Genomic DNA, 26,350 nt, shown 5'->3' on the forward strand with positions numbered 1-26,350 from the left:
GACCTTTGTGGAAGAAGAGAGTTGCTTTTGAAACATGGCACCATTATTTATTTTGTCACAAGAATACTGGTCAGGAATCCACTGCATAGGTTATACAACATGAATACTTTAGCAGAAGAAACGTATTATGCTACACTTGAAGGATATATTTCTGTGTATCACATTCCTATGTATAATGTGGTCTATATAGACTACTAAGCAAATATGTTACAAAAGAAATCAATTCAGCAAACTACATGGAATTTACTTTCAAGTACAGTGGTGCCTCGCAAGACGAAAAGAATCCGTTCTGTGATTCTCTTCGTCTAGCGGTTTTTTTGTCTTGCGAAGCAAGCCCATTGATGGATTAGCGGATTAGCACTATTAGCGGCTTTTAGCGGCTTATCAGCTTATCGGATCAGCTGATAAGCGGCTTAGCGGCTTAGAAAAAGGGGGGAAGGGGGAAAAACCCGCAGGAACTCGCAAGACATTTTTGTCTTGCGAAGCAAGAACATAGGAGATTCGTTTTGCGAAGCACCTCCAAAACGGAAAACTCTTTCGTCTAGCGAGTTTTCCGTCTTGTGAGGCATTCGTCTTGCGGGGCACCACTGTAATGCATTTACACTGGAGAGTTAATGAAGTACCCAGATATAGATTTCCTACTCAGAGACTGTCACAGCATCCAGTACAATAATCTTAGCAGCACATTGGAGTTATACATTACACAACTTGCATTTTTCTTTTCTTTTTTTGTCAAGAGTTTTACTAACAAGGAACATTTGCAGAACCCTAGCATATAAAATAAGAAAAAGATTAACATTTGGAAAGCAATGATAAAGTCTAGTCATTGGATTGGCTGAACTCACCAGAGAAGCCATCATCTCAGAAAATCTGCTCAGAAAAGAATGTGTTAATTTGGTCGTACCATGTTTAACCTCAGTTCTTTCCCCTTAGCCAACTTCCTGTTCATATCTTAAATGCTAACACATCTATCTAGTGCAGGGGATGAAAAGTTTAAAAATTAAAGACCTAGCAGTGTCTCACTTCCTTTGTGGCTTTTAAGGCTAAAAGAAATGAGTAGCAGTATTGTCTATCAAAAAAATATTCCTTTGAAACTTCAAGTGTTATTTATAGAACTGTTTAAACCTAATCTTAAAGGTAAAGGGACCCCTGACCGTTAGGTCCAGTCACGGACAACTCTGGGGTTGTGGCGCTCATCTCGCTTTACTGGCTCAGGGAGCCGGCGTACAGCTTCCAGGTCATGTGGACAGCATGACTAAGCTGCTTCTGGCGAACCAGAGCAGCGCACAGAAACGCCATTTACTTTCCCGCCGGAGTGGTACCTATTTATCTACTTGCACTTTGACGTGTTTTCGAACTGCTAGGTTCGAACTGCTAGGGACCAAGCAACGGGAACATTCCCTGTTGCAGGGATTCGAACTGCCAAGCATCTGATCGGCAAGCCCTAGGCTCTGTGGTTTAGACCACAGCACCACCCGCATCCCTAATCTTAGGGACAAACAAAGTTTAAGATCTGTGTGCTACAACCAGGATAGTGAAATATTAATTAAATTCAGCCATTCCCTCTTCCATGCCCAAACAGTAGTAGACTGGCACCGTGAGAGCCTTCATATTGCCAGTCAGCATTGTGGCAGGAAGATGTTCAGGGAGGGGTCCCCCCCACACACACACACACAAAATGAAAGGCTATTTTCAAGGACTGGAAAAGGCAGGCAGACCTAACAAGCAATAGGTAATGACTACTTTGCAGAGGATGAATACTTATCTCATAGCTCAAGCACTAGACTTCTATCATAGTGTCAATTTCTCTTGGTGTTGTTAGACCAGCCAAAGATGATTTTTATTATGTATTACTTTCTCCAATTAGATACAGCCAATTCTAACGCTGGATACTAGAAAACTGAAGGAAATGAAAGCTTTTGACTACAGTCATTTCATGCAGTGGAGATGTAGAACAGTCAGTAATGACCCTCGTACAGATTTCCTCCACTGACCTCTATTGGTTGAAAAGATTTAGTGCAAGTTAAAGAGGAGCATATTCCTACATTGTTTCAGTAAATAATACAACACAGTAAGACACAGAATAACATGTTTCTTCAGTTGTTCTAAACCTCCTGACTAGGTGCTCTCTTCTTTCCTATACTTTTTCAAGAAAGCTATACAGTATAAGCATATCATTTATGAATCGCTTCCCATGAAGCATGTTGAAGAGATTTCACAACAAACTAAGTTATTTACCATGCTTCATAATTCTGTGTTCCACTAATGGTTTTTGCATCTTTCATATAAAACTATCCAGTACAACAGCAGTAGAAGCAGCAGCACAGAAGTGACAATAATACCCATTTTCTGTGTTAGCCATCCTACTTGAAGTCTTAATGATTCATCTATTGTGAGAGGGGCATGCAATTAAATCATTTGTTTTGCATATATCTGCATACCACTTAAACACTAGAGCAGTTTCTATGCAATTAACAAAACCATAACCAAGAACAACTAATGAGAATTAAAAGAGGAGTTTTTTTGCTGATAATAATTGAATGTTAATAGACCTTTGGAATTGTTAATTTAAAAACAAAACACATTTTGCTGAAAACTATGGTGTTTCCTTTTCTTTCTTTCTTTTTTGGTAGTAGCAAAATATAACATTTTCCTGCTGTCACAACATGTATTGGAAATTGTTAGTTCTGTGACTACAGGCTGCATTAGCTAACAGCACTCAACAAACATTGCTTGATAATACTGATAGAATTTTTGATCAATAACATGGATAGAACCATAGGATGACATTACTGAGTATTGCCACCGTCCTACATAATTTGTGACAAATATAATCATTGAGAACATGCACTAGACAAGGCAGAACTGAATCAAACCAGAAAAGACATTAATTAGAAATCCTCCCGGCACCCTATTAAGATAAGCAGCCAGCAGCACGGAATGGCTTTAAATATGTTAAGTTTCCAGATCATTGCAGAAAAGAAGCACACTGACCCAACAAGCCACTACTTGCTGAGATTCAACAGCACACTAACATGAAGCAACGGAAGTACTGATCAGTCCACAAGATATGCAACTGTATTTTTCAAGCTCGTATTTTAATGTTTTCCAAGTTCGGGGGTTTTCTATCTAAAACATGAGGAAGGTCAGCATTTGCCTTCAAACACAGTATTTTATTTTATTTTATATTTTAAAAATTAACAAATCTGCAGGGATATGATTATGATGAGCTAAATTGCCAGACATTTCACAAATTACCGTATTTTTCGCTCTATAACACGCACCCGACCATAACACGCACATAGTTTTTAGAGGAGGAAAATCCGTAGGCATGCCACCTGTAGGCATTCCCTCCATAACACGCACAGACATTTCCCCTTACTATTTAGGAGGAAAAAAGTGAGTGTTATGGTGCAAAAAATACGGTAAGTTCTATTTGATACAGAGCCAATATCTCATCCTCGTGGAGGATAACGCTATCAAGGGCTACTAGCTATAGCAGCTATGCTCTGCCTCCACAGTCTGACACAACAATGCTTCTGAATGCAAGTTGCTGGAAATCAGCAGGAGGCAAGAGTGCTCTTGTGCTAAGGTCCTTCTTGTGGGTTTCCCACAAGCTTCTGGCTGGCGTTGGCCACTGTGAGATCAGGATGCTGGACTAGGTAGGCTACTGGCCTCATCCAGCAGGCTCATATGATGTTCCACCTGCTTTGTTAAAATGCAAGAATGCAGAATTTATCTTATAAAGGTTTGGGGCCACATGGGAAGAACCACATTCACGCAAGCCTTCTCTGCTCCCCAATCCTGGGTTTAGTTCTTTCCATTCAATTCTACTCCTGTACTCATGGGTTCTGAATTCTTCCTTTATGAGAGCACCATGGAACGGAACCAAAGAAGAAAAGAGGCCACTCCCGCTATAAATAATAAATAAATTATCTAAAAAACAGATCGTAAAGGTAAAAGACCCCTGACAGTTAAGTCCAGTCGGAAAAGACTCTGGGGTTGCGGCGCTCATCTTGCTTTACTGGCCAAGGGAGCCGGCGTTTGTCCACAGACAGTTTTTCCGGGTCATGTGGCCAGCATGACTAAGCCACTTCTGGCAAAACCAGAGCAGCGCACAGAAACACCATTTACCTTCCTGCCAGAGCGGTATCTATTTATCTACTTGCACTTTTATGTGCTTTCAAACTGCTAGGTTGGCTTGCGGGGATTCGAACCGCCAACCTTCTGATCGGCAAACTCAAGCAAATCAATCAATGCATCAAAGTTTCATGAATTTTGACACCTTAAACATATGGCCACTTGAGACCTGAAGAGTAGTAGAGTTCTTCTACTCACCCCTAAAATTCATTTAATATACGGATGATAGGAAACTAAGATTGGCCTTGAATTTTTAAAATGATTAAGAATATCCTAGAGATCAAACCCTGTACATAAGCCACTTAAGCTATACACAAATATATTAGCTGTATTCAGTCTAAACCAATGTATGCAAAAATTTGACTCTTTGCCATTTTGAAATGAATTTTCATTTGAACAGATGAGCTCCAAAGTAAAAATTAATTGGGTATGGTGCAACAAATTTATCAGTTATTTCAAATCCCTTTGCCACTGCATTTAAGCAGACTTTTGTTAGAAAGCAGGAAGCTGCCTAGCAACCTCATATTAGTAACATTGTTCAAAGTATATTTGAGATGAAACCACCTACTCACAAATTACATACTTTAGCCATGAGGGAAGAAAATCAATGGACACTCGTTAAATAAACTCAGCGTTCATCTTTTGGGAATGTTGCTGAAGAGTCTATGGGTAAATTGTTTTCTTAGAAACGATCAGCTGCTGAAGAAAATTGATTCAACACTGTACAGGACAGTCTTGCGGCATCTTAAAGACTAAACATATTGTGGTATGTGCTTTTGTAGACTAAGAGTTCAGTTCATCAGATGCTAGACTCCTACTGTTTTAACAGCAGGAGACCAACATGACTACAGTGGTACCTCAGGTTAAGAACTTAATTTGTTCCGGAGGTCTGTTCTTAACCTGAGGTACCACTTTAGCTAATGGGGCTTCCTGCTGCTGCTGCTGCCGCCGCCACCACCACCGCACGGTTTCTGTTCTCATCCTGAAACAAAGTTCTTAACCCGAGGTACTATTTCTGGGTTAGCGGTGTCTGTAACCTGAAGCGTCTGTAACCCGAGGTACCACTGTATTTGTCTTTTGGTCAGTTTCCAGGTGATTTGAGGGACAGAAGAAAAGACGCTGAATCACTATTGGAATTTAATATCTCCTTCTAAGGCTTATAGGCAAGAAAGACAAATGAAAATTCATCCCAATGTGATAATTTAGCAGAGCAATATATATGGAATGTCACTACTGGCTCAGCCCCCAATAAACTAGAAGGTAAACCTTGCCAACCCCTGGTTTATTCCATCCAACTCTACAATTTTATGATTCTATGTTCTTGTTCAGATCAAGAATGTAGATTTGTGCCCCAGGAGTTAGATTTGGTACATAGGCCTTTTTCCTTGCCTTTCAGAATCTTAAGAAAAGAAGGGTGAGGGGCGAGAACACACTTGCAGAAGGGTAGTCATGTCCTTTATTTTTTATTTCATGCTAAACTTCTTCACTTCCCATGGAAATAAAACTACCAGAATAACTGATAGAGGGGGTTCTCTCTAATCCAAGCAAATTTTATTCACTCAAACAGCAAGAAGAAGAAGAAGAAGAAGAGCAGCAGCAGCAGCAACAACAACAACAACAACAACAACAACAACAAAACAACAACAACAGAGAAATGGGAGTATCTTCAAGAGTTAGAGAACAATTATGTGTATGGCTACTCAGAAGCAACACAAGTACTGCAGCTCAATAACTGTGCAATCCTCCGCAAACAAAGCTCAAGAACTCTGGGCAATCTCCCCCCATTTATTTTTAGTCCCCAAAAATAGGGGGTGTCTTATACATGGGGGCGTGTTATACATGGAAAAGTATGGTCACTAACGACACACAATTACAAGTCACCAGAGCAGTTCATTTACAGGCATCTATCATACACTGAGAAATAAATATTTTTTAAAGCCAATAATTTAGAAGGGAAAAAATCCCCACCTTCTACATAAGCCTATCAGGATATCTTCAGAAAAACAGAAGTAGCTTTGCAAGTTTTGTAGTAACTACCAGCTATCTGATATGCAGTGAAACTTTTACAAGCTATACCTAAACAAGTAATGCCAACTTTCACTTTACAAAGAGATGTAAACTGCAAGTACCTATGTTGGCTTATTAGGGGAGAAATGAAAAACATTCTCGCGGCAGAGAAATTAGGATCAACTAAAAAAAAAAAAGAGCTTGAGTGAGCCGACATTCAAATTCATTATAATTATTCATAGGGCATAGAAGAGAGAGGGAATCAAGATGATGATTCAGGGCACAATGACAAAATATTACTCTGCAGTTTGCAATAGCATGTGGGAGAGCTATTATGCAGTCGCATGCACACTTAGCGTGGGAGTTGAGCTCCACTGAAACAGAGTAGAACTAACTTCCGAAGCCAACATGCATAGAATTCAGCTATTAATTACGTTGGGGCAATGCCTGGAGAAAGACCTCAAGTTTCCACAAGGTTACTCGCACAAAGATAATGATAACAAAGATATCCCCTTAAGTATCTTTGATAAGGTTTAAACAGGAAGGTGAGGTAATAAATGATAAAGCATCTGCTCAACAGGAGATATATGGTATATTAATCCTACTTTCCTATTTCTGGTGGAATTTAATTTTCTTTCTGCTGCTTAGGTAATTTTTAGTTGAAAGTGAATTTATTTTTAAATGTGCACTTGCCTGCACTGCAAGATATGAAGCAACCAGGTATTCAGAGACTCTCCTCTGAAGCTGCTCTGGGCACCTACTGCAGCCATGAAGCCTCCTCAAGGTCACAGGGAGGCAACAGGTAAGATGGGAGAGAGCTTGAGTCAGGGAAAAGCAGTAAGAAATAACCCATAATTCACTACTGGATTTCACAGGCACTTAACTACCAAATTCCATATCCGAATCTAGACACAGAATTCCATTATTTCACATTCATGTGAATTTTAGACTTTTCTGCACTGCAGATTATTACTCACACTTAAAAGCAACAGCACAGCTTTGTACTTTAAGGCAAGAATCAAACATGTAAATATTGAATCCTAGAATTTAGTTAAAACAGGTAAAATCTTCACTCTGACTAATTTTTTAATCTGGCACTTCCCAAGATATCATCCACGAGGAGTAGTTTTACAAATGCAGCAATGGTGTGTGAAAACTGGTGGACAAGTAAGGTGAGTTTGTAGTGAGTGGGGTAATATAATAAATATATAGTATTTAATATTATAAATATATAATACCAATATATAATATTGGTAGTGGGTGGCTCCACACAGCACAGAATTACTTATAGTACTCAGGTACAAAAACAAATGCCATCAGCTTTCAGTATAATATACCCCTATTAAATACATTTATTACTAAGCAGGAATTTGTTGTTGTTGTTTAGTTGTGTCTGACTCTTTGTGACCCCATGGACCAGAGCACGCCAGGCACTCCTGTCTTCCACTGCCTCCCACAGTTTGGTCAAACACATGCTGGTAGCTTCGAGAACACTGTCCAACCATCTCGTCCTCTGTCATCCCCTTCTCCTGGTGCCCTCAGTCTTTCCCAACATCAGGGTCTTTCCCAGAGAGTCTTCTCTTCTCATGAGGTGGCCAAAGTATTGGAGCCTCAGCTTCAGGATCTGTCGGGCTGATTTCCTTAAGAATGGATAGGTGATCATCTTGCAGTCCATGGGACTCTCAAGAGTCTCCTCCAGCACCATAATTCAAAAGCATCAATTTTTCGGCGATCAGCCTTCTTTGTGGTCCAGCTCTCACTTTCATACATCACTACTGGGAAAACCATACTTTTTACTATGCAGACCTTTGTTGGCAAGGTGATGTCTCTGCTTTTTAAGATGCTGTCTATGTTTGTCATTGCTTTTCTCCCAAGAAGCAGGCGTCTTTTAATTTCGTGACTGCTGTCACCATCTGCACTGATCATGGAGCCCAAGAAAGTAAAATCTCTCACTGCCTCCATTTCTTCCCCTTCGATTTGTCAGGTTATGGGACCAGTGGCCATGATCTTCGTGGTTTTTTTTATGTTGAGCTTTAGACCATATTTTGCACTCTCCTCTTTCACCCTTATTAAAAGGTTATTTAATTCCACCTCATTTTCTGCCATCGAGGTTGTGTCATCTGCATATCTGAGGTTGTTGATAATTCTTCCAGTAATCTTAATTCCATCTTGGGATTCAACCAGTCTAGTCTTTCGCATGATGAATTCTGTGTGTAAGTTAAATAAGCAGGGAGACAATATACAGCCTTGTCGTACTCCTTTCCCAATTTTGAACCAATCAGTTGTTCCATATCCAGTTCTAACTGTAGCTTCTTGTCCCACATAGAGATTTCTCAGGAGACAGATGAGGTGATCAGGCACTCCCATTTCTTTAAGAACTTGCCATAGTTTGCTGTGGTCGACACAGTCAAAGGCTTTTGCGTAGTCAATGAAGCAGAAGTAGATGTTTTTCTGGAACTCTCTAGCTTTCTCCATAATCCAGCACATGTTTGCAATTTGGTCTCTGGCTCCTCTGCCCCTTCGGAATCTAGCTTGCACTTCTGGGAGTTCTCAGTCCACATACTGTTTAAGCCTGCCTTGTAGAATTTTAAGCATAACCTTGCTATCATGTGAAATGAGCACAATTGTGCGGTTGCTGGAGCATTCTACATGGAATAAATTTACATAAACCTGAATATATTATCCACTTACATGTGTGCAGAATAACCCCGGAGACCAGAGCTGAAGTTCTACCAAAGCAGAAAGAATGCACTGAAAATATGTTTTAACACCATCAATTTCTAAAATAAATCTAGAAAATACAGAACTTTTAAAAAGTAAACAAGAGCACATTATTTCTATCCAATTTAGTTTACCCTTTCAGAAATTAGAGATGCCAAGAAAAGCAGCTTCTTAGCATTAGCACAAAAGTAGCACTTCACAGGCTAACAGGAAGAACATAATTTGTTTTGGCAGCCAGTTGTATCTGTATAACACTATTGGAGCAATTTGCTTGATTCCTAGAAATCTGTAATCTCTCAAACAAATCTGTATACAACCCTAAGAGGAAAAGTATACATTAATGCTTTGGGAGACTGCTGTTTCATTTCTAACAACCTATGTACTAAAAAAGTGATTTTCAGGGATGTGAACTGTATGGACCTATTCTTAATCTCTCTCTCTGACCTTGCTTATCTTTGCAACACCCTTGGATTTGTTTTTACTGTGTGTTTCTGTTCTCGGTCTGTTTGCAGTTACTCAGGGCTAGAGGCTACCATAATACCGTGCTCAGTGACGATAAACATTCAAACACAAAACTCAAACACATATTATGGATCAGAAATGTTTTGCGATATCAAAACAAATTTTTCCATAACGTTTCCATCATAGTTAGTTGCCATCAATAGTCCTTTCATCCATTAATTTGTCCAGGCCTCTTTTAAAGCTACCTAAATCAGCAGCCATCAGAAACTTCTCCATGGTCTCAAGGGCTAGAATCTGCCATCTCATGAAAAATAAGCAATGCTGAAATGCTCAGGAGTTCAGAGACTATTCCTTATATCAGGGGCCAGCAAACTTTTTCAGCAGGGGGCCGGTCCACTGTCCCTCAGACCTTGTGGGGGGCCTGACTATATTTTTTGGGTGGGGGGATGAATGAATTCCTATGCCCCACAAGTAACCCAGAGATGCATTTTAAATAAAAGCACACATTCTACTCATGTAAAAACACGCTGATTGCCAGACCATCCATGGGATTTAGAAGGATCTGGCCCCTGGCCTTAATTTGCCTACCCATGCCTTATATCAAGCTAGAAAGGCAAATAGCACTCCCCACAGTCCTAAATCACAACTGTGCATGCTACTTGGGGGCACCCTAGCTTAGTGACACAAGTTAAGGAAATCATACCTTTCGTAGGCTCAGCTGTAGAAGTAGGTTTGCACACCTCTTTGCTGCATGTAGCAGGCAGATACTGGTCCTTTGCTCCAAGGTGAAGGCTAACTGCCTGCCCTTTACTGTTACATTCAAGGGGAAATGCACACCCGGAACACACAAATCACATGTTCCTGAGATAACTAATCTAAATAGTACTTGGATTACGTAGCAGATGGAGGGGGTGTAACGAACTTAATTTATTACAAACAAGCAATAAAAAGTCTGACAAAGGGCTGTTTAACAAAGACTGATGATGGAGAAAGCAGGAAGTGACTTTAGAATCTATGGGGAACTTCTGAGCTCTCGGTTACCTATTACTTGGAACTATCACTCTTAAAATCATTCCCTCTTTTATCAAGTGGTGTGTCTGCAAGTGGACAGTCTTAAATGGAAAGGGAGCTCTATCAATGATAGATGTTCCTACATTTGCAGGGAAGTTGTAGTGGTGAGAGTGATAAGCTACAGGAATGTTTTATATGGCTTTTCTATCCAAGTTTTGTATTTCTTACAAATCAAAACTTTGTTATTTTTGCTACCAAAATCTCTGCATATGTTTGCAACAGGTAATGACTACTCTTCAGCCATTTTACAAGTCATGCTCTGCACACCAAAGGTCAATAAATCTGAAGATAGACTTCCGGTTCGGCGCCAGCGCTAATGGCTGCTCCCTCTCCGAGCTCCGGAGAGAGGACGGCTCTGCGAGTTCGGGTCTGACCCGCTACGGCAAGCAGGGGACCCCTAAAATCACAGGAACGGAGCCTGTGAACAAGGAGATTCAGTGGGCACCTGAAGCGCCCCCCTTTACCGCAGAAAGAGCCTTTTTAAAGGCTCCGGAACGACAACGGGGAGCGCGGTGCTGAGAATCGCTACCCAGCCCGCAGGGTGAAGCCGCGTCGCCATTAGTGGAGAGCGCCGATTCCTTCCTGAATAATTTGGACAAAAAAGACCCGTGAGTAAGATTGAACCTCTATTCGTGTCAAAACTACTTGAAATTAGGCTGAAAACGGGAAAGGCGAAAATTAAGGAAGTCTGCCTTCCCCCGACTGCATGATAATTAAAGCAACGAAAGTTACTAAGCTGCATCCGTATGGGATATTGTTTTTAACTGCTTGAATCCGACATCTGGACTTTGACTATCTCCTCTAGCTTGCAGGGCAGAGGGGAGGAAAAAGCGACTTTATAAGCTGCATGATCAATTTAAAGGAAAAGGAAATTCTCTGCAGCCTCCAACCTGGCACAAACTGCTTATAAAACAAAGGAACACTGAACTGACTCTAGACTCCTGTGAAAGTAACAAAGTGGAAGTCTTACTGCTTACTTGATACAAAGTTTTGGGACTCTGTGGCTACAATATATCAGGGAAGGCTGGGACTGTATCTATTGGGAAAGTGTTGCAATATACATATAGAAGCCTCCTGATATACTTGCTTTTTAAATACTCTTTGTCTTTGTTTGTGGACATTTTGATTTGCTCCCTCTAGAGGGTAAATTAAAAGTTGCTATACCTTGGGACAGTGGAATTTTCCTTTAGGAGAAGACTCCCGTGGGAAACGACCTTGGGATATGAGTGGCCCAGCAGACGAGATAAGCACGAGAGCCAAGACAAGGCAACATCAACAACAGCTACAGCAACAAAAGAAAAGAGGCTCGATCTCAGGCATAACCCCTACAGTGACAACAGGACAAGAAAAAGGTACAGCAGTCTCCATGGATGCAGTGTCGCAAGCCCTTCTTAAGATAAACCAATCTCTGGAGAATCTAACAAAGCAGACGGCAGAAAATACCAAGCAATTGACAGAGAATTCACAGAAATTGACAGATTTAACAACAAGACTTGACCTGAATACAGAATCTATAAACAGGCTTACGCAAGAAAATTCCGCCACACGTCAAATTGCGGAGGAAGCCAGAACTATTGCTGGAGAGACCCAAGAAAAATTAGAACCGATTGCCAGGAAGGTCTATGACCACGACGCAACTCTGGCATTGTGGGAACTACAAAGAAAAGAAAGGAATTTGAAATTACGATCAATTCCAGAGGACGAAGGAGATAATCTTACGGACTTCTTAACGCAAGAGTTTGCTGACGCCTGGGAAGATCTAGAGGAAGACGAATTTAAAATCACAACAGCATTTAGACTGGGCAAAAAACAGAACAGAAAGGCACCGAGAGACTGTTTGATTACCTTGAGATCGAAGGAGGAAAGAGACAAAATTTTAAGACTGCATTTTGAAAAAGCCTTACAAATCGGGAACTCACCGATACAGATCTTTAAAGATATTCCTAAACACATTCTGGACTTGAGAGCTTCTTATAAGGATTTGGTCTACCTGCTGAAGAAGAACACCATTCTCTTCAGGTGGGAATTTCCACAGGGATTGTCTTTTGATTACAGGGGGAAGAAGGTGAAAATAAAGACGATACAGGATAAAGACAGGTTCCTGCAAAGAAATCAAGAAGACTTACAGAAAGGAACTGTAGACCCAATTGCTGAGCAAAAGAGTGTAATAGACATCTTGAACCTCTCGTTTGGACAGAACCTTCCACCACCAACAGAGGAGGAACAACAATTGGGAGCTGTTGGAGGAATACCAGAAAAATAACAAGATGGCCCTGCAATTCCTTAGTTGGAATTGTAATGGGATGAACATGCCTTTGAAGAGACGACAAGTATTCCATATTTTGTACAGAGAACAACTGGACTTGATTTGCTTACAGGAAACTCATATAACTAGAGCTCACAGGAGACTGCTTATAAATAAAAGATTGGGACAAGAATTTATTTCGTCGGACAAAGTGAAAAAAAGAGGAGTTGTGATTTATGTAAAAGAGAAGTGGGCCCCAAAAATGATGTTCAAGGATGAACAAGGAAGATATTTAGCGGTGGAGATACAGGTACAAGGAGAAAAATTTTTGATAATTGGGATCTATGCACCAAATGAAGGTAAAGCAGAATTCTTCAAAAAACTTCATGAAACCTTGATGGACTATTTGGAATATAATATGATAATTATGGGAGATATGAATGGCGTAGTCTCTACAAACATGGACAAGACACAAAGACTGACACTTACTAAAGAAGGGAGACTCCCGAAGACCTTCTTTGAAATGACTGAAAATATGGACTTAATAGACATCTGGAGAACAAGGAACCCTCTTGAAAGAGAGGGAACCTTTTTCTCCCAAGCAAAGATGACCTGGACCAGAATCGACCAAATATGGGTTACTAGTGGAATGGCTCCGAAGATTAAGAAGGTAGAAATCTGCCCAAAAACCTGCTCCGACCATAACGCCGTGAAGATGGAAATGAAATTTACAACAACTGGTCAGTTTAGATGGAGAATGAATGACACCCTGTTTCGAGATAGAGAGATCCACAAGAAGGCCCAAAAAACTCTAAAGGACTATTTTGAAATTAATCTAAAGGGCGATGTGGAAAAAAGAGTGATCTGGGACGCAAGTAAAGCTGTGATGCGAGGATTTTTGATTCAACAAAACTCAATAAAGAAGAGAAAGCAGAATGAGAAAAAGGAAAAACTTTTGGAAAAGATAAAAGAAGGAGAGAAAAAATTAAGATCAAAACCAAAGTCCCAGGAGATTTTAAGGGAGATTAAGTTATATCAAACACAATATATGGAATTGATGAACCAAGAGATAGAGTGGAAAATAAAGCAAATGAAACAAAAGACATTTGAGTCGGCAGACAAATGTGGTAAACTTTTGGCATGGCAACTAAAGAAAAGACAGAAATTAAATACAGTTACAAGTTTAGAAGTGGATGGAAAGACTATATCTAAACCCAACGAGATAAGAAATTGTTTTGTGAGCTATTTTAAAAAACTTTATTCTCAAGGACTACAAAATGAAGAGGACATAGATAAATTCCTTAATAAATTTGGATTACAGAAAATCTCTCATCAAAGCAAGATGGATCTAAACCAGAGAATTACAGAACAAGAGATAGAGGGTGCCATTCAGGACATGCAATTGGGCAAATCTCCAGGGCCAGACGGACTGACTTCCAGATATTACAAATCTTTAAAGGAATGGCTGATACAACCGTTAAAGGACGTCTGTAACGAGATCTTAGAGGGAAAAAGGGCACCCGAATCGTGGAAAGAAGCATATATTTCACTCATACCAAAGACAGAGACTGAAAAGACTCAACTGAAGAACTACCGCCCAATTTCGTTACTCAATGTGGATTACAAAATTTTTGCAGACATTTTAGCAAAAAGATTCAAAAGAGTACTGATGGAGAAGATTCACAGAGACCAAGCAGGCTTTCTCCCAAAGAGACACCTCTCAGACAATGTTAGGAATATAATAGACATTTTGGAAAAGTTAGAGGTGAACATAAATACTAAGGTAGTTTTGATATTTGTGGATGCGGAGAAAGCCTTTGACAATATTTCTTGGAGTTTTATGAAAAAGAATCTTCATGGGATGGGGGTAGGACAAGGATTTGAGAATGGTGTGGGTGCAATATATTCCGAACAAAAAGCTAAGTTGATTGTAAACAATGTAATAACTGAGGAACTTAAGATAGAAAAAGGAACACGACAGGGGTGCCCAATTTCTCCATTGCTTTTTATTTCGGTCCTGGAGGTGTTGCTGAACATGATTAGAGAGGACCAGCAAGTTAAAGGTGTAAAGGTCGGAGCCAAACATTATAAGTTAAGAGCGTTTGCAGATGACTTGGTATTGACCTTGCAAGAGCCAAACACTAGTACAAAAAGAGTGTTGGAAATAATCCAACAATTTGGACAGGTAGCTGGATTTAAATTGAATAAACAAAAAACTAAAGTCTTAGGGAAAAATCTAACAGACATGGAGAAGAATAAGTTTCAAGAAGAGACAGGTTTGATGGTGGTTAAGAAGGTGAAATATCTAGGGGTTAATTTAACATCTAAAAACTTGAATTTGTATAAGGATAACTATGAAAAATGTTGGTCAGAAATTAAAAAAGATCTAGAAATATGGTCAAATTTGAGATTGTCAATGTTAGGCCGAATTGCAGTGATTAAGATGAATGTATTGCCTAGAATGTTATTCTTATTTCAAACTTTGCAGATTATTGACAAGATGGACTGTTTCAAGAGGTGGCAGAAAGACATTGCGAAATTTGTCTGGCAGGGCAAAAAGCCCAGAATAAAATATAAAATACTAACAGATGCAAAAGAAAGAGGGGGATTTGCCCTGCCGGACTTAAAATTGTACTATGAAGCAGCAGCATTCTGCTGGCTGAAAGAATGGATGCTCCTCGAGAATACAGATATCTTGGACTTAGAAGGTTTCAATAATGCATTTGGTTGGCATGCATATCTATGGTATGACAAAATTAAAGTGCATAGTGCCTTTAAAAATCATATTGTTAGGAAAGCGCTGTTTAATGTTTGGATGAGATATAAAGATCTGTTGGAAAACAAAACCCCTAGATGGTTGTCACCTTTAGAGGCTAAGGCACACAAGAAAGTCAATATGGAGGTCGGATGGCCAAAGTATTGTGAGATTTTAGAACAGGATGGAGAGAAATTGAAATTAAAGAGCCATGAAAAACTAAAACCCAAAGTACAAGATTGGCTCCACTATTATCAAATAATGGAGGTTTTTAAACAAGACAGGAAAATTGGCTTCCAGGTGGAAAAATCAAAACTTGAGACAGAACTGTTAGAACCCAGTACTAAAAATTTGTCAAGAATGTATAACCTGCTGTTGAAATGGAACACACAAGATGAAACAGTTAAATCAGCTATGATTAAGTGGGCACAGGACATTGGTCATAATATTATGTCTGCTGACTGGGAAAGGTTGTGGAACACCGGTATTAAATTTACGGCATGTAATGCCTTAAAGGAAAACGTGATGAAAATGATCTATAGGTGGTACATGACCCCAGTTAAGCTAGCAAAAATTTACCATTTGCCTGATAACAAATGTTGGAAATGTAAGGAAACTGAAGGTACTTTTTATCATCTTTGGTGGACATGCCCGAAGATTAAGGCTTTCTGGGAAATGATATATAATGAAATGAAAAAGGTATTTAAATATACCTTCCTTAAGAAACCAGAGGCCTTTCTCTTGGGCATTGTCGGCCAATTGGTGCCAAAGAAGGATAGAACTTTTTTCATGTATGCAACAACAGCAGCAAGAATACTGATCGCAAAGTATTGGAAGACACAAGATCTACCCACCTTGGAAGAATGGCAGATGAAAGTGATTGACTATATGACATTGGCGGAAATGACGAGCAGAATCCGTGACCAGGGAAAGGAGACTGCGGAGGAAGACTGGAAGAAATTTAAGATCTACCTTAAGGACTATTATAAACTTGATGAATCTTAGAATGTCAAGATTTTACAGAGAGAAAGGGTTGCAGCAATATAAGATTAGATTAAGAAAGGACTATGATGAATTAGGACGGGAAAAAAACATTTACAAGTTGCTATAAAAATTTGGACATGAGGATGCAGAAAGGGGAGGTATGGGGAAGTCCGAGGAAAGAAGTTTATGAAAGGACATTATGAAATTATACTTGTTTGTTTGTCTTTTGTCTTTTTAATGTTTGTTTGTTATAAAAACTTTTGTAAAACCAATAAAAATCTTTTTAAAAAAAAAGTCAATAAATCTGAAGATAAATTGTTTCTATTAGATTTCTCTTGAAATGTCTGACTTGTACCCACAGATGGGCAGCCAAATATCATCAGTCAAATCTTGATCTAATTATCTGCTAAGATCTTTCTCACGTTACTTCATATTGACAAAATCCATAAAGTACTGCATCACAAGGTCCATTTACTTCAGACCTTTAAAAATGCCGCATGCTGCAGCATAAATAATTCTGTGGTTTTTTAAGCATTCAGACAAGTTAGACAGGTTATCCTCATCGCAGAAATGCTAATGAATCTCTGTTAATATGGAGCCTAAATACAAGCATGATTGAGCTTGAAGCCTGATTTATATACCACAGAATGCCACCACCTTGTTCACTTCAACTAAACCGAAAATACCATACATTTTTACTCCACAAGCATAAACTGTATAGTGTTTTTTAAAAAGATATGCATTTTAAAAAGTTAATACTAACATAATTATATCTTACTATCTCTCATGCAATACACATACAAGACTCATTTGATAATTGAGATTAATTGTACTAAATTCAGGAGAAAATACTTGGATGGTAAAGGTAAAGGTAAAGGTACCCCTGCCCGAACGGGCCAGTCTTGACAGACTCTGGGGGTTTGTGCGCCCATCTCACATCTATAGGCCGGGGGCCAGCGCTGTCCGGAGACACTTCCGGGTCACGTGGCCAGCGTGACAAAGCTGCATCTGGCGAGCCAGCGCAGCACACGGAACGCTGTTTACCTTCCCGCTAGTAAGCGGTCCCTATTTATCTACTTGCCCCCGGGGGTGCTTTCGAACTGCTAGGTTGGCAGGCGATACTTGGATGAGGCTCTCTCAAAATGACACCTGCAAGAAGCAGGGTTGAACATTTTCTTGATTTTAATTAGCACATGTTATTCAAGGGAACCAAGTGACTAGACATTTGTACTGTTTATAGTTTCTCCCCTGTCCAATCCACTTGCTATGTTAATTTCTCAGAAGACCTGTTTGCCTAGATCCTGCTACAACACAACAATGTGGAGGGAAAACCTCCTTTACTCTTCTAGAAGTGTGCTGTCATACTTCTGGCAATAAGGGGTATTCTATTATATTTCTACTCTATCCGGAATGTATTTCTCTCTCATGGAATGAGTTGGTTCAGGTACTAAAAAAACCAGTAAATTTAGAAGACCAGAACAGCGGATGGTTTCATACAGCTTAGCAGCCAATTACAGCAACATTTAGTTCTTTGTTCCATTGGAGTGGTAAGATTTCCAATCTCCGCTCAACCTTTCTTGCCTTTTCCATTGCTCTTGTTTGATAGTTTTATTTCTGTGCCCTTTTCTCTACTTGCTTTCAGCTGTAATCCACTTAATGCTCTATTTCTCTCAGCCTTTGTGCTGTTTGTAGCACCAGACCACAAAGCCTGAAACAATTCTTTTAAATGCCTCTTTGGTGTATCTCTCTCTCTCTCTTAGTCCCAGCTTTCCCCTTTTTACTTGTGGCTCTCATGCTTTTCCGCCTTCCTGGAATCCCCATTTCACCCTCTCTCAATTTATCTTTAAAATGAAAGAAAACAATGTTATCAACCACCCTTCTCTGAAGGGCATGGTTTCCCCATTTCCAACACACACACACACACACACACACACACACACACACATACCCCTGGCTGAGAGAACATGACTGGAACAAGGTCTAAACCACACAGGTTCCTTCTGTCCCACTTAATTCCAAAAGGAATCTTTCTTAAACCAAAAAGCTGCAACCCCCCCCCATAAAAAACTCATGCTCAAGGACCAGCTTTATCAACCTCCACTACCATTGGTGCACCATCTACCAAGTTTAATGGGGCAACATTCCTAACATATGCAAAAATACTGGGCAATTTCCCAACCTATACTAATTGAAATTGCCCTGTGTTATGAAACTCTTGCCATAATTCTTGGAGCAACAGACAAAGCCCCTGAAGCGCAGTTACCAAAACAAACCCCCCACAACCTACCCATCTTTGTTGTACTTTTCCATCCTTAAAAAAGAAAGGAGGGGGAAACCGGAGAGGGAGGGCACTTTACCCTGATTAAATGCACACTAGAACCCCTGCTGCAGAAGGTACTGTGTTTATTTAGTTAATAAAATTCAGATTCCAACTGATTGTAAAAGCAGCAACAACCTCAAAAGCAATTTGCCATGGCTCACAATTTAAAAGAAAAACTGCCCACAACATGGAAAAACTCCAAGCAGTGTGCTGTCTCTCCCCAGGAGTCTGTGATAGCTCAGTTGGTAGAGCATAAGACTCTTAATCTCAGGGTTGTGGGTTTGAGCCCCACACTGGGCAAAAGATTCCTTCATTGCAGGGGGCTGGGCTAGATGACCCTTGTGTTCCCTTCCAACTCTACTATTGATTCAGTGAGCCAAGTTCTGCCCAACATGCTAATTTTATACATGCAAAAACTTGTGTGTAGAGAAGCATTCACTTATGCAAATTTCCATCTGAAGCGTAAACTGGTGTAGCTCAGAGACAGCTTTCCTTCTCAGATAGAAGTAGGATCCAGATCTTTAACTGGTCAGGATGTTCACAGCTCTGCCTCTCCAGGCAGCTAAGGACAGATAAACCAGGAATGCACTGCACTGAATATAAAGGAGCTGCTGGGAGCACTAACAAATCTAGTGAATCACTGTCCCATTGTTCTCAGTACTGACAGAGGCCTGTTTCTGCAATGCTGGGGAAAAGCTTCTGAATCAGAGGTGAGCTTGCCTAGCTGCTGGGCATCAACGCTTTGCATTTGTTCAGTAGAGACACAGTTCATTCCTGTCAGAAGACTTCAGCATGTTTTGCAAGGCACAGAGGCATGAGAATCACACACTTGTCACCGAAAGTTGACAATTCTGACAAATATACCTATCCCACTGCCTAGAGTGCACCCGTACCAAGAAGACTGAAGCCCCTGATTTGGAGTACAGTGACACCTCGGGTTACATACGCTTCAGGTTACATACGCTTCAGGTTACAAACTCTGTTGACCCAGAAATAGTACCTCGGGTTAAGAACTTTGCTTCAGGATGAGAACAGAAATCGTGCTCCGGCAGCGCGGCAGCAGTGGGAGGCCCCATTAGCTAAAGTGGTGCTTCAGGTTAAGAACAGTTTCAGGTTAAGAACAGACCTCCGAAAAAAATTAAGTACGTAACCAGAGGTACCACTGTAGAGCCCCAGGCTGCTGGGAGATCAACATTCATGCTGTGGCCCCTCTGGTTGCAGCAGCTCAGTGTTTCAGAGTCACCAAGATAACTGAAGAGGCTGCCCCAACATAGCAAAGGACCCATACATGGACAGGCCATGCATTAGATGTGGCGTTTCTTCCCCAGGACTGGTGAGCAGTGGAGGAGTTTAAAGCTCCACTGCTAGAAAGAACATTAACTGGGTAACATTCAATATTCTGGTGGCTTCTGGTCCATGCAGAAATGTGTGCCAATTTACGTGGTCTGCTACCCCAAAATGGGATGAAGCCAATTGATTTTAATCAGTAATATGGTAGCTGATGCCATCAGCTGCCTTGCTGGAGCTGCAATGTGTCGCTGGGAGTCAACACCTTCCTAGACAGTTGTGACCACAGCTCTCAAATACTTGTCACTGCTTTGTAAAAATCATGGTAGCAGGAATTCATGAAGCAATTTGATTATACTGTAGTAGTATAGTAGCGAAGTATTGGTGTCTATACCCACTCTGGAATGGCCATTCCTTCTGCAACTGCAAATGCCAGTGATTGCTGTTCAGTGGAACAGACTGCCACAAGAGGTGGTGGACTCTCCTTCCTTGGAGGTTTCTAAGCAGAGTTTGGATGGCCAGCTGTCACATATGTTCTCACTGAGATTCCTGCATTGCAGGGAGTTGGACTACATGACCCTCGGAGTCCCTTCCAAATAAGGATGCTTATCCCTATGAACAACAAAAAGATGCATCCAATTCAATGTGGTTGGGCGAATAGTAAAAAGATGGAGATGATCAGCTAAATATGCAGGAAGCTTCTGTACAACAATCTCCCTTTCTGAAATAAGGCAAATTCCTTTAAAGCCAAGGGTTACAAGAGGTCTGGACTCAAGCCATATGTCACAATTCTGCCAATATTAACCATAAGCCCTGTTCATTTAAAGAGATAAGTGCATGATCCCACACCAAAATCAATACAATATACATTGGCAGAATTGTGTCCTATGAACCTGATAATCCAAATCTACAGAAATTTGCTTTAAATGACTTTTCAGTCTCTATTTGGACAGTAATTTACTTTCAGCTCCACAAAATATTTTTACGGATCTTACTAGACCCCACATTGATTGATTGATCTTCTGACCAGTGCAAAAGCACCACTCAGTATGTTATAGGACTATTGAATGGTCAACTCTTCCTGGTAGGTATTATATGAACTTGTCAATTTAGTAGTTGTTTGGGTAAATGCTGATAGCTCAAATTATAAAAGCAGAAAATTAAAACTTCTCCAAAAACACAAAATCGGAAGTAAGAAACTACGTAGAACTTTTAGCTGTATGAGCGGAAATAGACTCTAGAAAACATGGAGAAGCTGCAACCTTTGAAGAGAGTCTTTTTCATAGTTGTTTATGATGCAGAACTTCCTTATGAGATATATTAAGTTCATGCTGCAATGTTCTGTTTCTCTTCAGGCACCCAACTGAAGAACTGTGCAAAGGAGGATGCAGTATTTTTCTTATAACTTATCCTGCTTGGGTAACTCAGCTGGCAGAGCACGAGACTGTTAATCTAGAGTTGTGTGTCCAAGTCCAACGTTGGGCAAAAGATTCCTGCATTGCAGGGGGTTGGACTAGATGACCTGTGAGGTCCCTTCCAACACTACAATACAATGATATATTGCATGTGACTATAGAATATATGTATTTCTTTCTGTTGCATGATGCTTTTTATTATTAAATATTATCAAGGACTCCCATGTATTTTACACATACACCACATTCAGCTCAGTCATTCTTTGCATTAAACAATACAAGAACAAAATTACTCATCAATGTGTTTCAGTCAAGAGCACAGCAGTGAGTAGCAAATCATTCCCAGCAGGACAGCTTGTGCCCAAAGGTATTTATTCTCGGCACTGCAGTGGCGGAGAGGGATGGAGGGGGAGGTTAATTCACACCAGTTTATGTACTTAGTTTAGAGCTTCCAACTTTCATATCATAAAACATTAACAAGCTCAGCACTGCATTACTGAAGTAACAAATTAGTCTACTGAAAGCTTTCTCAAATAGATAGCAACAACAATAAGAAACATTAGATAAACACAGCAACAAATGAAGAACAAATGCAGCTTTTCTTGCAGCTTTTTCCCATGCTGCAGGAAGCACTGAACTGAATACAGATAGTCTTCTGGTTCCCTTCTGGGTATCACTGCAGTAGCTGATGCTTATAGGCAATAGAGAGAATCCACTGCAGACAGGGGAAACAGCGTTTCAGGCAAATCTGCTCCACTGAGCTATGGCCCCCATTGTTAAAAAGTCCTACAGTACTAGCAATTTTGTTTATAACAGGAATTGGTATTGCTACTTTTGTACTTTGAAACTGGTTTTCTGTGCGCAGCCCATTAATGGTAGTGATTAACCAAAGTGCTCTACCCTACTGCATTTGCAGTATGTTTCCTCATGTTCCACACCTCCAATACTTGCAAGTTCTTAGCAGAGAGCAGCCATCATGGCTAGTAACTATCACCAGCCCTGTCCTCCAGGAATTTGCCCAGTCCTCTTTTAAAGCCATCAAAGTTTCCCAGTTTAACTATGCACTACATAAGTACTTTCTTTTACCTGTCCTGACTCTTCCAACATTCAGCTTCACTGGATGTCCACGAACCCTAGGGTTATAGAATCTTTTTTCTGTTGCTCAGCACCCCAGCAAATAAGGAAATCACTACTAAGCATGTAGGAGACAAGGTTTCATAGATATTACCAGAAGTTACCCATGTTTGTGAAGTGAGGAAGGATTCTCCATAACCACAAAGGCTACGTTTTTCTTAGAAAACGAGGATTTTTTCCCTTTCTTTTGGAAAATAAGTTGTTTTCTTCTGAAATGACTATTAATTTAAACATCATGTGGCTGTCTGACTGGAGGGCCTGATAGTGGAAGTATCACATTGAAGGTAAGCAGCATCTTGAAGATATGCAGTTTTATATAATCTGAACTCGAATAAATGCAGTGTCTTATCCCCCTACATACATCCCAAATGTACCTCGACCCATGATACAAAAGTGCATTTAATCTAATTTGCACTCACTTCCTTAAGAGAATACCTTTTTACCATGAGAAATCAGAACGAACTTCCTTCTCCTTGTATCTTGCTTTGGTACTAGGCAACTAGTGGGCAGGCAAAAAGGACTGGCCAGTGTGATATGGCTTTGCTGCTACTCATGATGGCTCACAAGTGCCTCCATCCATATACCTTCTACCTCAAACTCTGAACCAGTTTGGGCACTGACCAAAAGCTAAGTAGATTACCTGGAAACCTATGGATTCTCACACATCATGGCAACCATTTACATGAGGTTAACCTAACATAGCAATTTCCAGGACCACTTATCCATCAATGTGCAACCAATTCTGATTTTTGTTCACTGTGATCTCCATTCCCAATTTAATGTTTCTCTCAAACTTGAGCAACTTTCTTTGTGTTGGTAAAGTTGGTAAAGGACCCCTGGATGGTTAAGTCCAGTCAAAGGCAACTATAGGGTGTGGCGCTCATCTCACTTTTCAGGCCAAGCAGTACCTATTTATCTATTTGCACCAGTATGCTTTCAAATTGGTATGTTGGCAGGAGCTAGGACAGAGCAACGGGAGCTCACCCCATGGTGGGGATTCTTTGTGTTACAGATGTACGTATTACACTCCCTTTCTCTCAATGTATACATATTTGTCATTCCAATTTTTACAGCTCTTTACTAGGCAAAAACAAAGCAGCAACCCACAAAGGGGATGCTGTAAATAAAAATCTATAAATCAGCATTACCATCTGTTTAAACAGGAAATACACAAACAGAATAGTTCCCCACACTCTAAGCTATCCAGCACTCTGGATGCAGTACTGTTGCTTTCGTGAAAATTCTCTGCCCCCTAGCAATAACCTAAATAGTTGACATATTTCCAAACGCCTTACATGAAACAAATATTTGCACTCATGCCCATTTTGTTTATTTTCATCCAACATGGAACTGATGTCATGCAGTTAAATTGAGTGATTTTTTAAAAGGTCTAGTTTACCTTTCACAAGTAGATAAAAAGAAGCTACAGTCTACTCAGCAAGTATCTTATCCTTAATGGGCACAGTGCTTCTTCCTTTAACATGCATACACAAAAACCACCTCCAGCAACTGTTCACCAAAGCTTTTGCCAGCACTCTACAAGATTAGCACCTCCCCAAAGGAAAGCTTTCTGTAGAGCAATACCTTTTCACTGTACAGTGGTACCTCGGGTTAAGTACTTAATTCGTTCTGGAGGTCTGTTCTTAACCTGAAACTGTTCTTAACCTGAAGCACCACTTTAGCTAATGGGGCCTCCTGCTGCTGCCACGCTGCCGGAGCACAATTTCTGTTCTCATCCTGAAACAAAGTTCATAACCCGAGGTACTATTTCTGGGGCTGGCGGAGTCTGTAACCTGAAGCGTATGTAACCTGAAGCATATGTAACCCGAGGTACCACTGTACAGCGAACGTGGCTCACCGGTGGCCCTCCAAATATTGTTGGATTCTAGCTCCCATCAGTGTCAGCCAGCATGGCCAATGGTGGAAGAAGATGGGAGTTGTAGTCCATAGCATCTGGAGGTCAGCATGTTGGCTACCCTGGCATAGAAACCTATGATTGCTCAGAGGATCTCTGCATCCATTATGTTCATTTACCTAGAGTGCAGAAAGTATCTTCCACTGATATCTTTGTTGGTTCTAGATGGTTTGCTCACTGAAAACAAGCAGGTTTGCTAAGGTGTGAGAGGGATGGAGAATTTTTATTTCAAAGAAGTCCTCTTTACCAGGAAAGAAAACAGAACTTTAAAGTTTACATGCATAGGACTAACACTGCAAAACAGAATCATATACACAATAACACATTTTCACACTATTTTGATAGAAAAAAGTGTTCCACACAAATTAGAAAAAGTAAGCACTTTAAATTAAAAACTTGCAATTGGCATAAGAGACTTCTTTCATCTTTCAGTGGGCGAGAGTTAAAACCACCTTAGAATTTTAAAGGTAACTTCATCCCAAACATGCAATGGCACCAATATCAGACAAAAACAAAACGTGGAGCTCCCTCCTCTTTTTCCATACCTAAAGTGTATACCCAAACACACAGAACATGATCGTAAACAAGTTTACTTAAGAATTCAGCCAAGTTTATACAAAGAGAGAGGGTGTGTTTGGGAACACTGTATCGGCAAGGGATTTTGCAGTAAAATGCAGCTGGTCCTATATATATATATATATATATATATATATATATATATATACACACACACACACACACACACACACACACATATATATATATATATAGCAAGAGCCTGCTGGATCAGGACAATAGTCTTATCTACTCTAGCATCCTGTTCTCACAGTGGCAGACCAGATGCCTGTGGGAAGCCTGCAAGAGAGATCTCTTCCCTCTTGCATTTTCCAACGACTATTACTCAGAAGCATTTCTGCCTCTGGCCAGGGACACCACACCTTACAACATATTGAAGTCTAAACTTTATGTTGATCTATGAGTGCATGTATATTTGCAATAGTACAATACTACCGTCGATTTTGCTGCGAGAGGGCTACCCCGCAGCAACTTCTGGAAGTTTGGCCGCAGGGTCTCCCCCGGTGTGTGTGGGGAGACAGCCCAGCTGCAGTTTTGCAGAGTACGCCTTTCCAACTCCTGCTGCACTTTACTTTTCCCTCGGCGCGACCTTAGACCCGAAGCTGCTGGGCGCGACGGGCCACGCCAGGACAGACAACAAACCGCAGGAAGGAAAGGAGAGGGAAGGGAAGGGAGGTCCCGGCTCAGAGCCCAAAGGTGAAGCCCGAGTTGTACCTGCTGCTGCTGCCGCTGTTGGCGCCGCTTCCCTGGCAACGTCTCTCCTCCTCTCCGGGTGGGAAAGAGGCGAAGCGGCGGCGGCGGCGGCCTGGGAGAAGACCAAGGCGCTGCTGCTGAGGCTGGGGCTGGATTTCCTCCGGATGGCCACCCGCCTGAAGCCCATGCTCTCGGGCCCCTCCATCTTCCCCTCTCGCCGCCGGCTGCGCAAGTGAGGAAAGGGGGCAGAGAGAGACCAGACGCCAGGCAGCGGGCAGAAAGCCGCCCTTCCTCAGCCCCTGACAGGAATGGCCACGGCCATTTCCCACGCCCCCTACAGGCTGAGGGAGGTCGGCGGCTGCTGCCACTTGCTCCTCCGGCTGCTCTGTGGGGCGCTTTGCAAAGCGGGAAGGGGCGTCGGGAGACAGGGAGGCGGAGAAAACCACCGCCTGCCTCTTTGCCCCGCCTGGTGTCGCAACTCTGCCCGAGCGCCAGACGCCGCCCGCGAGAAGGAGGAGGAAAGAGAGGCGCGCAGAGATTTGCGGCCGCCTCGAAATTCCCGCTCAAATCTGGCCGGGCGCCAAAAGCGCGCGCCTGGCCGGCGTTGCCTTCCCTCCGCCGCAGG

The 26,350-nt window shown here is 41.1% G+C and overlaps 1 protein-coding gene across 2 annotated transcripts in view; it reads right to left on the reverse strand.

Moving 5' to 3' along the window:
* Positions 1 to 26,073, reverse strand: part of FGD4 (FYVE, RhoGEF and PH domain containing 4) — a 113,328-nt gene extending 87,255 nt beyond the window's left edge. Inside the window, exon 1 of one of the 2 annotated variants that reach the window (XM_082240479.1) lies at positions 25,750 to 26,073. In XM_082240479.1, coding sequence (XP_082096605.1) covers positions 25,750 to 25,930 — 181 coding nt within the window. In that variant the 5' untranslated portion in view covers positions 25,931 to 26,073. Of the gene's footprint in view, positions 1 to 10,033; positions 10,114 to 25,749 lie in introns of those variants that run through there. The other variant, XM_082240484.1, reaches the window with a different exon arrangement.
* Positions 26,074 to 26,350: the final 277 nt, after the last annotated feature.

The sequence above is a fragment of the Podarcis vaucheri genome (assembly GCF_965113315.1).
Source record: "Podarcis vaucheri genome assembly, chromosome: 10".
In the NCBI taxonomy this organism is placed as follows: domain Eukaryota; kingdom Metazoa; phylum Chordata; class Lepidosauria; order Squamata; family Lacertidae; genus Podarcis; species Podarcis vaucheri.